This window comes from Bos taurus, chromosome 9 (assembly GCF_002263795.3).
Source record: "Bos taurus isolate L1 Dominette 01449 registration number 42190680 breed Hereford chromosome 9, ARS-UCD2.0, whole genome shotgun sequence".
NCBI lineage: Eukaryota > Metazoa > Chordata > Mammalia > Artiodactyla > Bovidae > Bos > Bos taurus.
This window is the reverse complement of record NC_037336.1, coordinates 49,122,134-49,140,301: the sequence shown is the minus strand read 5'-3', so window position 1 is coordinate 49,140,301 and position 18,168 is coordinate 49,122,134. Positions and strand designations below refer to the sequence as shown.

Genomic DNA, 18,168 nt, shown 5'->3' with positions numbered 1-18,168 from the left:
CGTATATAGTCTCTCACAAATCCTTACAGAGACATTGTGAAACAAAGGTTCACAAGAGTTTAATAACCTGCCCACCGTCAACAATAGGTAAGTGCACAAAGACAGAATTTCCTTCAGAGCCTTTTAAGTAAGTGTCCTTCTCTTCAAAGAATTCAGTGATATACCAGAGAGGAACAGCAGGCTTGTGCTGGTGATTAAAACAAAAGGCCCAGAATACCTACCAGTGTCTTGCTTTGTGACTTTAGGAAACAAACTGGGACACGGGTTTGGGGGGGTTATTTTGTTTGTTATCTTTATACATAGTATACCATCCTTACCTTGCAGAACTATGAAGAAACGGGTTATATCAAGTGAGACAGCTTGGTCTAACTCTATATATAACAGGCATTCAAAACATGGGAGGTTTGCTGTTATTAAAACTACTACTTTCTTGGGGAAAAGTTTCTGTTGAAAGTTCACTGACTATGTGATCCTATTAGGACCAAACCTATTGCTACAATTCTGGTTACAGAAAAGCAGCAGCCAAGAAGATGTCCGTACCAACCAGGGATGAGTCCTGATTAAGAAAATAATCTGAAATGTTTATATCTTATCTTCTTCTGGGTAGTTAAAATGTACTAACTTTAAAAAGTATTTTTACAAGTAAGTAAGTCTCAAAGAGTGTAAAGAATAGAGAGTCTAGCCCAATCAAATTCTTAGGCTTAATCATAGTAACTATGGCCTTAACAAATAAATTACCGGGAGTCAGAGTTTAAACTTAAAGATGCAAAGTAGGAAAGGAAAAGAAGATTGTACTCAGAAACCTAAGTTGGCTGTTTTATTAGTTCAACACTCAAAGAAACACAGAATTACTTTAAATGCAATTCCCCACAGAAATTTTAAAACTCATCTTTAACAAGTTCTCAATATTTCTTCCTTTCTCTTATTTCAGCCAATTCCATATCTGGAATTCTGTTTAAGGAACAGATATTGTTTCTGAAGAAATTGTAAATTAGACTAAAGGCCAAAGAATCCTAACCATACTTAAACTGCTTGATGTTTCAAAGCATCAAACCTAAGGAAATGTACAGAACTATTTCTTTGCAAAGAAAGCACACACTGGAGTCACGGTTGTCTGAGTTTAAACCCTGGATTCACTATTTATCCTGCAACCTTGGACAAATTTCCCAGCACCTCTATAAAACACGTATCTCCAGTGAGCAATAATCCATGAGGCCACCAAACATTTCCTTCAAGTACCAGCAAAACAGGGGTACCAAAAAATGAGAAAAACTTTTTTTTTTTAAGAATTTGATGTTTGAAAAAGACATCAATTCAGCCACAATGGTAAAAATAAAATAAAATTTTATTAGACTTTCTTATATTTGCTGTAGCATGCTTTTAATTTTTAAAAAAAGTCTATGGGAGGGGAGAAGAAATGCCTCAGCATTTAACATTTTCAGTGCTTAAGGTCTCTAACAGCTTTTAATCTAATACGTGAAATATTCACTTACATGTTAAACTGTCCATAAAATCCTGGTTGAAAATCATTAAACAAGATCAAGCAGGGTGTATCTACAGGTTTTAGAGTGGCTTACAATATACCTGAACAAAGTGTATAAGGCTTTACCTTATTTGGCCCTTACCTCCCTGCTCATCCTTGTCTCTGACTGTACCCACTCTGCATATCTTACATCTTCACTGTAGAGACTACAGTCCTCAAAACACACCTTGCTTTTTCTCACACTTAAAATATGTTCCTTACCTTTCTGATCCATTTGAAGAAATTAAATCTTGTTGTATTTTAAGGTTTGGCTCATGCTTACACTCCTCTATGAATACTTTTCCTACCATTCTAACTCCCCTACGAAATGTATGACTGACTCTTTTATGCCCCACTTTTCTTTGTATACAGTATCATCATACCTAGGTATCTGGGAGCACTTACTTATTGGCATGCCTCCTCTGACTAAACAACAAATTCCCCAAGAGCAAGGTTGCTGTCCTATGCATCCTTTTATGTTCAGTAAGTAGCACCTAGTGCTACAACATATGATGAATGGATGAAAGCATGAATTCACTCTGACCCTGCAGTTAGGTACATTATGAAAACAATCTTGAGAAGAATATGTTCTTCCAATAACCAGTTTCAGTTATATACTTAAGAATTGTGGTGAAAAACTAAGAAATGCAAACTTCACTCTAGATACTCTAAAATAAAAAGAATAGTTTTATGGCTCACTCAGACAAATTTCCATGAGTTTGATGTTTGTAAGTTTCAGTTTACAATAATCACAGCAAAATTGCTATGTATTCAATTATAACAAGCAAATAGTAAAATTTTCTTTATATCACAATTTTTAAAAGAATGTTACTTTTCACAATGTCAGAGAGAACCACTTATGAATGTAGACCATATCTGGTAAGTTAAGTGTAAAACATTAAAGGTAAACAAGACTGATCAAAGAATTAACAGCATGTTAACTTACTTTGAAACTACAGTTAATGAGTATAATATCTAACTACCAGGGGTTTAGTCCTCGAATACCTATTTCTCCTATTGCTTAAATTTTTCTCCCCCTTCTGGAAAAAAAAAAATACTACCGAGATTTTTTGGCATGCCTCCAATACTTATTTCTCCTATTCCCTAAATTTTTCTCCCACTTCTGGAAAAAAAAAATAATACTACCGAGATTTTTTTCTACATTTCTGATACTGTGTGATTTTAAAATTCTTAATTTCAATAACAACAACAACAAAAATAATTGCAGCTACCATGCAGTATTTACAAATGCTACTTATCATTTCACATATGGTATCCTATTTAAGACTTATACCAACTCCATAATCAATGTATTCTTTTTACCCTGAGACAGTTCAACTACAAAACAGGCTCCAAGAGATTCAACTACCTCAAGTCTCACTATCAAAGTGGGAAAGGAAGGACTTCTGATTTCAAAGCCTCTGCCCTTTCTATTAATACAACAATATGCCACCTCTCTTCATCCTCATCAAATATATTACTCATCCAGTATTAAAACTGGGTTGACATTATTTGACATTTGTATCAGAAAATGAATATAATGCCATGATTGAAAGCAACCGAAACCCTTCAAGATAAACTTTTCATGTGACAGTAAGAGTAATTCACCATTTTTTGAGTAACATCACCAAATGGTGGCATAGAAAGGAATTAAAATAATGTTTCCTTTGTGTGATATAAAAAACTTACAAATACACAATTCTTTATTGAACAAGTAATATAAAATAGTCCAATTATTTCCAGATTAGTTTGTTTTTGCAAGTTTATTCTTTAAATCATAGAAACTAGCCAAAAATATTTTGTAAATCAGTAAGTCATTCAACAGACAGATAAAATTTGTGTTTTGAAAGTTATTTTCATCAGATATTACTAGATTAACCATGTAATTTATCATTCAAACCTATATACTTTTTGAAGAAGGGACACTTCTAATTATTACAATGTAACAACAGGTTTAACCAGAACTGTCCCAGTAACCAGGTCATGTGGACACCCTCACTATTCCCCTATTCATCACGCTCACAGTCCTCCTACAACACAGTGGAGAAATATGCATGCCTACCATGTAAAACCATTTGGCTACATATTTGATCACTGCAGCACAATATTAAAGTACTTTCTTTGCTAGACACCCATATTTTAAAAGGCTATTCCATTAAGATAATGCACATTAAGATAAAACTGCAATAACTTCAACTGTACCTCATCCTGAAGTTCATCACCACTTTTAACAGAGGCAAGCATATCATATAAAGTACAGCAAAGATCTTCTATTCTTGTTGCTTCAGCCATTTCGTTTAAAGTTGCATTTAAGTACTTCTCAACTTCACACCACAAAAAAGAGTCGTTTGTTTTTTCCGCAGGCTTGCGGTTCAGGGTGGAATGGTCCTGAAGGTGGTCAGTCAGAAACTTCTTATAATCCAAGCTTATAGTTTTCTGGGATTCACCATTTATTGGCAGTTCATCAAAGTGGTCCAGATCATGCATGTCAAATGAAAATGCTAAATTTTTACCAAATAAAACTCGATCACCATTTTCATCGGTTGTCATCTGGACAAGAGCAGTAAGACTGTCTTTACAAAAATGAGAAGTAATTCGATTAGTAGCATCACAAGCTGCAGTGGCAGATGATGATGGAAAGGGACCAAACATCTGTTTGATAGCCTTTGTCTCCTGGTGACCAACACAGTCCTTCAAGTGAAATGTCTTGAAGAGAAATGCGGCTGCACTTTCAATGGCTTCTTTCCCATTATCTGTTCCAACTATTCAGACAAAAGAAACAGTATTAGCTTAAATGGATCATGGTTCAAGCTTCCATTTTCCAAAAAAAAAACTACTACAAATATTCCTCTGAGCAAATTCAACAGTGAAAATATACTGATATTTAGATACAGTGAGACAGATGAAGATAACCAATTCAGGAACAGGAAAATCCCTTTAAGGCCATTCCCAAATTCCCAAAGAATGGCATTAGGTAAATAACCCATTGTCAGTATTATACGTAAGATAGAAACTACCTATAATAATCCCTTACCTTTTTCTAAAAACAATTTGAGGCATTATGTAAGACATTTTAAAACCAAATTTTGAAACTTGATTTGATGAGCTAGTTAAATAAAAAAGATGCAAAAAAAAATCTGAATTATAGACTTCTGGAGCTGGAAGGAAGCCAGCTCCCACAAGTTACAAATCCATAACTTTCTTTCCATGTACTGTACATCTGAGATGGCAAGAACAGATTTATAGTTTTCATTCAAAAATATTTATTACTACATAAATCAACTACAACAAAAAATAGTTTTGAAAATATTTAATACTATCAAGGATGTACATGAAAAGAATCTTTTAAAATAAACTCAGCCATACTACAAAAGTTTTTTTTAAATTCTGCTATTGAGAAGAGGCCAAAAGTAAATTCCTATGAAAGTAAGAGGAAGTTAAAAGGACCAGCCCCTAATTTCTTTAAGGCATTAGTATCTCATATCTAATTCTCAAAAGGAAGAGTCTATAATTATGTCATAGAATTCAAAGAATATTCTTAGAGTAAAAAAGAAATTCTGAGGAGGCCTGAAAAGTCAGTAAGACTTCCTAAAGTAATATTTGTAATGTTAGTAATAATACAATTAACACCATCACCTTCTTGAAACCATAGCTCCAATTACATCATTAATCACAAATCTTGAGCAGCTTATGATAAAGTTCAATGCCTGCATACATGCTAAGTTGCTTCAGTTGTGTAGGACTCTTTGTGGCTCTATGTACTATAGTCCGCCAGACTTCTCTGTTCACCAGATTCTCTAGGCAAGAACACTGGAGTGGGTTGCCATGCCCTCCTCCAGGGGATCTTCCCAACCCAGGGATCCAAACCAGGTCTCTATGTCTCCTGCACTGGCAGGCATGTTCTTTACCACTAGTGCCACCTGGGAAGCCCCATAAAACTCAGTAATTCAACCTAAACTCCTATACTTTATTTTAAAGTCATGCCTAACGCTGATCCATTCTGTTTTACCTGCTTTACTCACTACTATACATTTCCTACTCTAGCCAACAAGAATTTCTTAACATCCAAACTCAGGTCCTGTTCTGGTTGTTCAGTCACTAAGTCGTGTCCAACTCTTTCCAATCCCATGGAGTGAAGCATGCTAGGCTTCCCAGTCCTTCACTCTCTCCCAGAGTTTGCTCAAACTCCTGTCTGTTGAGTCACTGATGCCATCCTACCATCTCATGCTCTGTCATCCCCTTCTCCTCCTGCCTTCCTCCTGCTGGGTAAGCCCAGCGTCAATGAAAAATGATGATGCTGAGTCGGTTCTTTGAATCAGGGGGCTAAAGTACTGGAACTTTAGCTTCAGCATCAGTCCTTCCAATGAATATTTCAGGGTTTATTTCCTTTAGGATTCACTGGTTTGATCTCCTTGCTGTCCAAGGGACTCTCAAGAGTCTTCTCCAGCACTCAACATTCTTTATGATCCAACCCTCACATGTGTACATGACTATTGGAAAAACCATAGCTTTAACGATACGGACCTTTGTCAGCAAAATGATGTCTCTGCTTCTTCGGACAATGACTGAAGCCATGAAATTAAAAGATGCTTGTTCCTTGGAAAAAAATCTATGACAAATCTATACAGTGTATTTAAAAAGCAGAGACATCACTTTACCGACAGAGGTCCATATAGTAAAAAGTATGATTTTTCCAGTAGTCATACACGCATGTGACAGCTGGACCATAAAGAAGGCTGAGCACTAAGGAATTGATTCTTTTAAACTGTGGTGCTGAAGAAGACTCTTGAGAGTCCCTTTGACTGCAAGGAGATCAAACCAGTCAATTCTAAAGGAATTCAACCCTGAATATTCATTGGAAGGACTGATGCTGAAGCTCCAATACTTTGGCCACCTGATGCAAAGAGCGGACATATTGGAAAAGACCCTGCTGCTGGGAAAGACTGAGGGCAGGAGGAAAAGGGGCCAACAGAGGATGAGATGATAGTATGGCATCACTGACTCAATGGACATGAGTTTGAGCAAACTCCAGGAGACAGGACAGGGAAGCCTGGCATACTGCTGTCCATGGGACTGCAGAGTCAGACACCCCTTAGCAACTGAACAACAACTAGGTTTGTCACAGTTCTTCTTCCGAGGAGCAAGCATCTTTTAATTTTGTGGCTGCAGTTACCATCCACAGTGATTTTGGAGCCCAAGAAAATAAAATCTGTCACTGTTTCTATTTTTTCCCCATCTATTTGCCATAAAGTGATGGGACTGAAGGCTATGATAATGAATGTTGAGTTTTAAGCCAGCTTTTGCACTCTCGTCTTCCACCCTCATCAAGAGACTCTTTAGTTACTCTTGGTGTTCTTTTTTTTTTTTAAGATTTGAAGTCCTTAAAAAAAAATGTTATTATTATTATTAATTTGGCTGTACTGGGTCTTAGCTGCAGCATATGGGATCTTTAATTGCTGCATTCCAACTCTTAGTTGTGGCGTGTGGGATCTAGTTCACTGACCAGGGATTTTAACCTTGGTAATGGCAGGTCCTGCTCTACTCTATGCCTATTTCCATGCCTTAATTAAATCTTCCCCAAGGCCTGACCTGCCTCTTGAGAAACCTGTATGCAGGTCAGGAAGCAACATGGAACAACAGACTGGTTCCAAAAAGGAAAAGGAGTACGTCAAGGCTATATATTGTCACCATGCTTATTTAACTTATATGCAGAGTACATCATGAGAAACGCTGGGCTGGAGGAAGCACAAGCTGGAATCAAGGTTGCCGAGAGAAATATCAATAAGCTCAGAGATGCAGATGACACCACCCTTATGGCAGAAAGTGAAGAGGAACTAAACAGCCTCTTGATGAAAGTGAAAGAGGAGAGTAAAAAGTTGGCTTAAAGCTCAACATTCAGAAAACTAAGATCATGGCATCCAGTCCCATCACTTCTTGGCAAATAGATAGGGAGACAGTGGAAAACAGTGGCTGACTTTATTTTTCTGGTCTCCAAAATCACTGCAGATGGTGATTGCAGCCATGAAATTTAAAGACGCTTACTCCTTGGAAGGAAAGTTATAACCAACCTAGATAGCATATTAAAAAGCAGAGACATTACTTTGTCAACAAAGGTCCGTCTAGCCAAGGCTATGGTTTTTCCAGTGGCCGTGTATGGGTGTGAGAGCTGGACTATAAAGAAAGCTAAGTGCCGAAGAATTGATGCTTTTTGAACTGTGGTGTTGGAGAAGGCTCTTGCGAGTCCCTTGGACTGCAAGGAGATCCAACCAGTCCATTCTGAAGGAGATCAGCCCTGGGATTTCTTTGGAAGGAATGATGCTAAAGCTGAAACTCCAATACTTTGGCCACCTGATGCGAAGAGCTGACTCATTTGAAGAGACCCTAATGCTGGAAAAGATTGAGGACAGGAGGAGAAGGAGATGACAGAGGATGAGATGGCTGGATGGCATCACCGACTCGATGGACATGAGTCTCAGTGAACTCCGGGAGTTGGTGATGGACAGGGAGGCCTGGTGTGCTGCGGTTCATGGGGTCGCAAAGAGTCGGACACGACTGAGCGACTGAACTGAACTGAACAAGGCCTCTAATTTCTCAAATCCTACCCATGTTTCATAGTCCAGCTGAAATGCCTCTCTCAAAGCAAGTAAAATACTGTGTGCATTGTTTTATTCCCTGTTACCTAGCCAAAATAAGTGTCTCAAGAGATTTAAACCATTGAATTTGGGGGACTTTCCTGATGGTCTGTGGCTAAGACTCCACTCCCAATGCAGGGGGCCCAAGTTCCATCCCTAGTCAGGGAACTAGATCCCACATGCCACAACTAAGAACTTGCATGTAGCAATTAAAGATCCCACATGATGCAACTAAAACCTAGTGTAGCCAAATAAATAATTTAAAAAAAAAAAAGACTACAAATCTTAAAAAAAATAAAATAAAAAGAAGAAGAAGAAACTGCTGAATTATCTGAACCCAGGCCTCAAAGACACCAGACTACTGTTTTTACATTATACCACCTGCTTAGGTAACTTTCTATTGTATCTGATATTTCCACATGTGTGTAGAAGACTAACAATTTATTCAAGTGAAGTTAAGCACACAATATAAGTCCATTATTTAATTCTTCAAGTATAAAGTCTATAAAACCTTCCATGATTATAAAGAATTCATAAAGCACCATCTGCCATATTCTTTTAGTACTTAGGAAAATACATAACAAATATCTTCTAGAGATCAAATAATGCCTTTAATTAATTAAATAGCATTTGTGTACATTTTAGTTATTCTGTCTATATATGAGATTTGGAGAACTTAGGTTTTGGATAAGTTATGGATTGTGATAATTCTATAGATAATTCAATAGAACTGGGACTAAGGAAGTCTGACCATAAATGGAATTCACATTTGCAAACTCATTTTGTACCTAACATTATACATGTGCTCTTTGGTAAAGGTATTATTTTGCATCTTGGATTTTTCTTACACAATTTACTAAGAACTTTTAAATTATCTTAATTCTTCTTAACAAAATTATCTCCATTTTATAGATACTACAAGAGACTTTAGATTAAATTTGGGAGAGATCAAATAGCTATTTAATGAGCAAGATTCAAAGAAGTCTTCTAACTCCTAAATAAACTTTTTCTACTACACTACACTTCTGGAAAGTAGATTTATCTCTTAGTTATTTGGTTTTTTTTGTTGTTGTTGTCACTTTTGTGACCCCATGGACTGTAGCCAGCCAGGCTCCTCTGTCCATGGGATTTTCTAGGCAAGAATACTGGAGTGGACTGCCATTTCCCTGTTGCCTGCATTGGCAGTCAGATTCTTTACCACTGAGCTTACTAGGGAAGCCCAGATTTATCTCTAATTCTCATTTGAAGTCGCTCAGTCGTGTCAGACTCTTTGCTACCCCATGAACTGTAGCCCACCAGGCTCCTCTGTCCATGGGATTTTTCAGGCAAGAATACTGGAGTGGGTTGCCATTTCCTTCTGCAGGGGATCTTCCCAACCCAGGGATCAAATTCAGGTCTCCCACATTGCAGGCAGATGCTTATTCTCATTTAATAAACAAATAATCACCACCCTAGGAAATAAATGATTTATTTATTATTTATTACCAAAAGTGGAATTAACTTCAGTTCAGTTCAGTTCACTCAGTCATGTCCGACTCTTTGCGACCCCATGAACTGCAGCACGCCAGGCCTCCCTGTCCATCACCAACTCCCGGAGCTCACTCAGACTCACGTCTTAAATGCCTATTATTAGGTCATTGGTTAAATTACATTACAGCCATATATTATATACATTAAACATAACGTGTGCCGCATCTGACTCTTTGCGACATGGAGTAGCTGCCAGGCTCGTCTGTCTATGGGATTTTCCAGGCAAGAATATGGGAGTGTGTTGCCGTGCCCTCCTCCAGGGGATCGAGAGCCTAGCAGCCTTGTCTCTCCAGTCTCATTATCTCCTGTATTGGCAGGCGGTTTCTTTACCACCAGCGTGATCTGAAAAACCCAAACATAATGCAGTGATCCATGTATCTTGCTATAAAATAATCTCCACAATATATTTTAAGTGAGGGGGAAAAAAAGGTTATCAGCTCACTTTTGAAGAAAAAATAAATTGAAGATTCATTAGGAACACCTACAAAGATCTAAAAACAATTTTCTCAAGGTTTCAAATTTTTAATTTGAGCCCTTTTGTACATCTATAAAAAAATTTAAGTAACATACAGATACTTTTAAACTTAGTTCATAATGGTGCTTCACACATATTATTAATAATAGCTTTGCCTAATTACTAATTCTTCTGGATAACCTGCTGTGTGTTGCGCTTTGCAACACTATGGACTGTAGCCCGCCAGGGTCTTTTGTCCATGGGGGTTCTCCAGGCAAGAATACTGGAGTGGGTTTCCATGCCCTCCTCCAGGGGATCTTCCCAACTCAGGGATCGAACCCAGGTCTCCCGCGTTGCAGGCGGATTCTTTACCGTCTGAGTTACCAGGAAAGCCCTACTTTACCGCATCTCTAAGGCAGATTGCTAAGAATGAACACGGTTCTACGCACAAATGCTAAGTCACTTCATGTCCGACTCTGTGCGACCCCATAGACGGCAGCCCACCAGGCTTCCCGGTCCCTGGGATTCTCCAGGCAAGAACACTGGAGTGGGTTGCCATTTCCTTCTCCAATGCATGAAAGTGAAAAGTGAAAGCGAAGTCACTCAGTTGTGTCCGACCCTCAGCGACCCCATGGACTGCAGCCTTCCAGGCTCCTCCATCCATGGGATTTTCCAGGCAAGAGTACAAAGGGGTTTCTCAAAATTGAAACTCTGCACCGTGCTACTCGAGAGTCTGAGAGCTGCAATTTTTGAGTAGTATTTGAAAACAGCATTCTTAGAACTACTGGCTCTCCAAGAAACTGACGATCACATTTTGAAACTAAGGAACTTCTCCACAGCACTAACGCATAATGAAGACGTGGATTAAGCCGTGTTCAGGTTACTGCACATGCGTGTCTTCCAGCCTGAGGCAGAGATGTGCGTCACTGCGCCCGGTCCGCATGTGATGACGTATCACCCACAGGGGGACTGGCTGTCAGAGAACCCCCGATAAGAAGGCAGCTCAGGATTGGAGCAGAGAACTGTGTGCCCAAGGAGGGCAGCAACAAGGGTGCCACCCCAACTCGCTAGTAAAGGCCTTCCCCCCACCCCCCCAGCGATCTTTTAGTGCAAAATATTAAGAGTTAAAAGGTTGAAACTTACAGCTTTTTAAACTGCCTACCTAAATAATTAAAAAGGATGAGTAGGAAATTTTAATTGAAAATGAATAAAAAATATCTATCAACTGTTTACATCGTTGCTAAATATTCAATTTAGAAATTGTCAACAAATGAGTTCCCTGACCAGTTAAATCTTTAATGTATGGGAGAAAATATTTTACAAATTTTTTGTTTCACGTTATGGCCAAACTTTAAATGTCCATTTTACCCTTGACACTTGATAAACTGTAAATACCAAAATATTACAACCCTGCATCACAGAGTTAACTTAAGCTCATCTCACTTGTTAAAAATATCAGCAAGGTAGGAAAGAGGCTATAAACATTTTATATTTGAATAGAGATTAGCTAACTGATAATTATGATTAAATTTACTTTATAAATATGGAAAATACTTGTATCAGCAACTTTCCGAGAACATTACATATAAAAAACACAAGTGATTCAACTTAACAAATTTATGATGCAATAGAGGTAAACAACTACCCATATGGATTTTGGGGGAATAAACTGAACAATTTACGTGATGCAAATTTTAAATTGCCAAAGTAATGTAATAATAATGAGTTTCATTATTTTAGAGAAATTGTAACTCTGTGCATGAAAGTACCTCATCAAAATCTTGCATTAAGTGGGTAAAGTATTCAAGAAATGTTCAATGTGTTAATTTGAATGAAGTGCTTAAATATTATTTCTAGATTGATATAGAAATAACTGCCTTCAGGGTGAGCAAATAATTAAATGAAAGAAAATGAATAGAGAAACATATTTGGTACAAAAAAAGGGAGTAGTAACTAACACAAGAGATTAAAAATAGACCAAAACATGTCCCCATGATTTAAAGTCAACTATTTAATTTTACATATATTCATTACAAAATGTGAATACTCATCTTACATGGCAGACTTTTAAGTCAGCATCCAGTCTCTATATTATCATTTCTACTAAAAATTCTGCATCAAATTACAACCTGACTTCTCAAGTAACCAAATGGCTAACATAAAAGTTTTGATGTTATATAAAAGCTTTTTTATAATAAAACCATATTTTGAACATCACTAAGCAACATTCTGAGCAACTTCACTTTCACTTTTCACTTTCATGCATTGGAGAAGGAAATGGCAACCCACTCCAGTGTTCTTGCCTGGAGACTCCCAGGGACAGGAGAGCCTGGTGGGCTGCCGTCTATGCGGTCGCACAGAGTCGGACACGACTGAAGTGACACAGCAGCAGCAGCAGCAAGCAACATTCAGAAAACTAAGATCATGGCATCTGGTCCCATCACTTGATGGGAAATAGTTGGGGAAACAGTGTCAAGACTTTATTTTTGGGGGGGGCTCCAGAGCCTGTTAGGCTGCAATCCATGGGGTTGCTAAGAGTCGGACACGACTGAGCGACTTCCCTTTCAATTTTCACTTTCATGCACTGGAGAAGGAAATGGCAACCCACTCCAGTGTTCTTGCCTGGAGAATCCCAGGGACGGGGGAGCCTGGTGGGCTGCCGTCTATGGGGTCGCACAGAGTCAGACACGACTGAAGTGACTTAGCATAGCAAAATCACTGCAGATTGTGACTGCAGCCTTTTAATGACATTAAAAGACACTTACTCCTTGGAAGGAAAGTTATAACCAACATAGATAGTATCTTGAAAAGCAGACATATTACTTTGCCAACAAAGGTCCGTCTAGTCAAGGCTATGGTTTTTCCAGTGGTCATGTATGGATGTGAGAGTTGGACTGTGAAGAAAACTGAGTGCCGAAGAATTGATGCTTTTGAACTGTGGTGTTGGAGAAGACTCTTGAGAGTCCCTTGGACTGCAAGGAGATCCAACTAGTCCATTCTAAAGGAGATCAGTCCTGGGTGTTCATTGGAAGGACTGATGCTGAAGCTGAAACTCCAGTACTTAGGCCACCTCATTCGAAGAGTTGACTCATTGGAAAAGACTCTGATGCTGGGAGGGATTGGGGGCAGGAGGAGAAGGGGACGACAGAGGATGAGATGGCTGGATGGCATCACTGACTCGATGGACGTGAGTCTGAGTGAACTCCGGGAGTTGGTGATGGACAGGGAGGCCTGGCATGCTGTGGTTCATGGGGTAGCAAAGAGTCGGACATGACTGAGCGACTGAACTGAAGGAAATAGAAACTCTATCCTTGAACAAATGTTATAGCTCACTGATAATTAACTGACCTTTTTTTTTTTTTTTTAAATTCTAAGGGGGAAAAATGTTTTAAATATACACATGAGTGCTACATCCATTTATCAGGCACCTAGTAATATTATACCTGGTAATACAATACAGAAAATTAACTGGAAACTTTAAAAAATACCTCTTACAGAGGGCAGTATAAATTGCCTTATACTTAAGGGAGTCGTAATAATTTGTAAATGAAGAATATACTGATAAGCTAAAGCAAATTGTGAAGAGTTGATCCTATTTCCAACTCCTGCCATTGCTACAACAGCCATTTAACTTTCAGCTGTTTTGCCATATCGCCAAGTAATCTGGACTGCCTGTTTATACATTTGTAAAAAGTCATCTATGATTTTCAACAAGTTATTCAGCTTTTTCATGTTGCAATTTCTCTTGTGAAAGAAACATAAATATAACACACCTCTGTCCCTTAGCATTCAAAACACAATCTAACTCTGTCCCAAGTTTCCCTCTCTAAGAATTCCTTCCCGATTTACCCTAGGAAGTTCCTGATCTTTTGGCACATCATTTAACATTTAACCACTCAGAGCACTATTTGTTTACCAATGGCTACTGGTACATCTAGGTTATAATAAAAGTATTCACTGACAATCATTTGCCAGGCTTTACTTTAGGCACTTTGTAGTACTTCTTCACATAACAACAACTACACATAAGAATTACAACTATCATCACATTATATAAGAGGAAACAGATTCAGGGATATTAATTAGCTCTCTATGGCTCAGTGGATAAAGAATGTGCCTGCCAGTGCAGGAGACAGAGATGCAGGTTTGATCCCTGGGTCAGGAAGATCCCCTGCAAGAAGAAATGGCAACTCACTCCAGTGTTTTCGCCTGGAAAATCCCACGAATGGAGGAGCCTGGCAGGCTATAGTCCACGAGGTCACAAAGAGAAGAACACGACAGAACAACTAAGCACAACACACACAAACACAAATTAGCCACCCACTAGTAAATGACAGAACTGAATTTGTACCACATATATTAACTGATAACTTGAAATTATCTAGGCTAAAAGAAAATATGAAAATATGAAAACAAAACAAAAAGATGGTACAAAAATACAGTTGCAATATCCTAAACAAAATACTAACTTACTAGAACCATCCATATTTCTAAAAATAAACTATAAGCAAGTAGAGTTTATTTCAGGAATACAGAGATGATTCAATTATCAGAAAACCTAGCAAAATAATCTACTCTCAAAAAATTAACAGAGACTCTAATGCTAAGATATGACAGCCAGAAGTAGAGCAGACATGGTGAACAAAAGCCAACAAGTACAAAGAAAAGGACAAACCATTAGCGGCCTTAACCCCAACATAACCAAGCTGAATTCTGCAGAGGGAGGGTGTCAGAGGAAAACAAATAAACTTACTGGCTCCCTATCACTTTAGTAGGTTTTCATATTTGAGTTGAATACATTCTTAAAACATATATTTATGAATATATAAATGTCATAAAAACAAAAATAGGCATGAGAGTGATAAATACCAATTTTTAATTCTATTTATATCAGTTACCAGAGACTGAGCAAGGTACATAAACAGTTCTGAAGATGTCAGTAAGATTTTATTTTTTTAAAAGAGAAAACTGGAAGGAAAGATAGTCAAGTGTTAAGCTAAATGGTGAATACACAGGTATTTGCTATATACAGTTTTAATTTTATCAGTCTGAAACATTTCATGAAAACTGATAATATGAAAAGCACAATTTTTATGTTTTTGAATATAACAAGATATATACAATACAAACACAACTCAAAGAATTATCACAAAATGAACACACCTATATAACTTGGGTAACTACTTCCAGAAACAGAACATTATGAGCTCCCTAGAAACTTCTCCCATATTAATTCCCAGTCATTACTATCCTGACTTCTGAAACCTGACATTAGCAATGTCTAGTTTTCAATTTCATATAAACAGAATTATATGATCTGTTCTTCTGTTCGGCTTCTTTAAGTCAACATTACATTCATAAGATGCGTTTACAAAGTTACACGTAGCTGTGGTTTATTATTGTTATAAGGTAATCTATATATCATGATTTATCCATGCCACTACTTAACAGTGAATTAGGCTGTTTCCATCATAAGGTTTTTACAAATAATGTAGCCGTGAACACACATGTCTCTGCATGTACAGGCACTTATACTGGATACTTATGTACCTATTACTTTGTATCAAGATTTAAATTTCACTTGTCCAACCACAGAGGAGCCTATCAAACAGTTATTCAAAGCAGTCATACCAATGTAAACTCTAATAGAGGTGGATGAAAATTCTAGTTTCATATTCTTGAGCCTCACCAACAATCGGTATGTCAGTCTTTTTAATTTTAACCATTCTGATGGGTATGTAATGGCATCTCCCTGATTACTATCAAGGTTGGGCATCTTTTCATATTTATTAGCTATTCCATTATCTTCTGCAAAGTGTTCAAGACTCTTGCTCATTTTTATTTACACACAATTATCTGTCCTTTTCTTATTGATTTATAGGGCTTATTGTAGACACAAGATATCTTTTTGGTCATATGTTGAAGATATATTCTCCCACTCTATAACCTGCCTTTTTACACGGAAAGAATAAAATGCATTCATTTTAATGTAGTCCAATTTACCAATCATTCCCTTTATGAAAGCTGTTTTTTAAAAAATTATTCTATATCCAAAGATCATGAAGATATTCTTCTATATTATCTTTTAGATTTATTGTTCTGAGCTTCAGTTTCATTTTATAAGTTGCTTTCAATTATTTGTATTGGTACATTTTTTTGTCATATGTACATCTAGTTGACCCAACACCACATACTGAACAATCACTCATGGCTCACACTTGAAGTCCTTCATGATAAATCAAGTATTCTAATATCCATAGGCTAGTTTCTGGACCCTCTTCCATCTGGTCTGTTTGTCTATCCTTGGATCAATACCTCACTATCTAAATTACTGATCTTTATAATAAATCAATATTATTATATCCAAAAAGTAAGCTCTCCCTCTTTGTTTTTCAAGGTTGACTTGGCTGCTCTTCACCATTAATTTTCCATATAACTTTCAGATTATCTTGACAATTTCCATGTACACACAACTCACAAACACAAACCTGCTTAGACCTTGATTAGGTCACACTGAATCTGCAGATCAATTTGGATAAAAATGATAGCTTTATTGTCATGTTTCCATCTTTTGTATATCCCCCTATTGATTTAGGCTATCTTTAATTTCTCTCAATAATACTTTAGTTTTTCGTGAAGAAGTCCTGTTCATCGTTTGTTAAATTTACTTCCAGGTATCTGATAATTTTCAGTACTTTTGTAAATGGTGTTTTTACAAATTTGCTTCTCGTAAAGAGAAATAAAACTGATTTTTATACTGACCCTGATAAATTAATTTTCTAATGACACATCTATGTCTACAATGAGTAATTAAATAAATTAATATTAAGGGCCAAAAACACTATTTTAAAATAATTTATAGTATTTTCTTCCTCAAGCTAAGTTTTGTTATTAAAACATTCTTGAAGGGAGAATAAAGTTGTAAAAAAGACACGGGAATATATCAAATGTGAATCTGAGAAGTAAGAAAGTACTTTAAAATTACAAAACTTCTTTAAAAGCTGTTACTTGAAAGATACTATCAGTATCACAGGTAGTAAAGACCACAGTCAACTTTTAGTTGGATTCTCAATACTTCATTTCCTTATTGAGCATCTACTATATGCCTCATACCACATTAGGCACTGGAGTACAAAGACACTGTGATTCCTGGAATTCCTGTATCGTTAAGGCATTCATAGTCCACCAGTGAAGGGACTGAGGTAAATACCAAACAATGAGAAAGTACTCTTAAAAAGGTATGGAAGAGATGCCATTCGAATGGAACACCGTCTGCTAACATTAATAAGGAATAACAACATTAGAAGAAGACATGGATGAAGCCTAAGCCATTTCTTCAGAGATGAGAAGCATTTTACCAGATGAACACAACGGGGGAAGTTATTCTAACACATAATTACAAAGAGAAAAAACAGTGAGTACTTCCCAGTAAAGTATTACAGTAAATATTACATATGTTAGGAATAAAGGTTACATGTGACAGAATGGGAAGAAGATAAATTATTCCAATTCATAAAGGAGCTTTTCTTTTCCCATTCTAAGGAATCTAGTTTAAAAAATTAATAAAGAAAGAAAGAAAGTGAAGTCGCTCAGTCATGTCCAATTCTTTGTGATCCCATGGACTGTAGCCTACTAGGCTCCTCTGTCCATGGAATTTTCCAGGCAAGAGTATTGGAGTGGGTTGCCATTTTCTTCTCCAGGGGATCTTCCTGACCTGGGTCTCCCACAGTGCAGGCAGATACCAGCTGAGCCACTAAACTGGGGCTAAAATGAGCTTTACTTTTTATAAAGATCAGTCTAGTGACAGTGAAGAAGTTGAATAAGAAAGGAAGTTTGAGACAACAGGCTACTGCAGTGGTTCAGACACGACATGGTAAAAGCCTGAACTAGGGCAATAGCGAATATGTAGAGGGAGTCAATTTGAGAACAGCTGTAAAGTAGACTTGACAGAACCTGACCTCTGACCACAAGGAAAGAATCTAGAATTCCATCATGTTTCCATTTCAAACTTTGGGGTCCAAGCCTAGAAG

The 18,168-nt window shown here is 37.3% G+C and overlaps 1 protein-coding gene across 1 annotated transcript in view; it reads right to left on the bottom strand.

Moving 5' to 3' along the window:
* The window catches only part of ASCC3 (activating signal cointegrator 1 complex subunit 3), a 332,797-nt gene that overhangs the window by 289,518 nt on the left and 25,111 nt on the right, over positions 1 to 18,168 (bottom strand). The window contains exon 4 of the mRNA NM_001206118.2: positions 3,725 to 4,284. Within this exon, the coding sequence (NP_001193047.1) occupies positions 3,725 to 4,284 (560 nt within the window). The remainder of the gene's footprint in view (positions 1 to 3,724; positions 4,285 to 18,168) is intronic.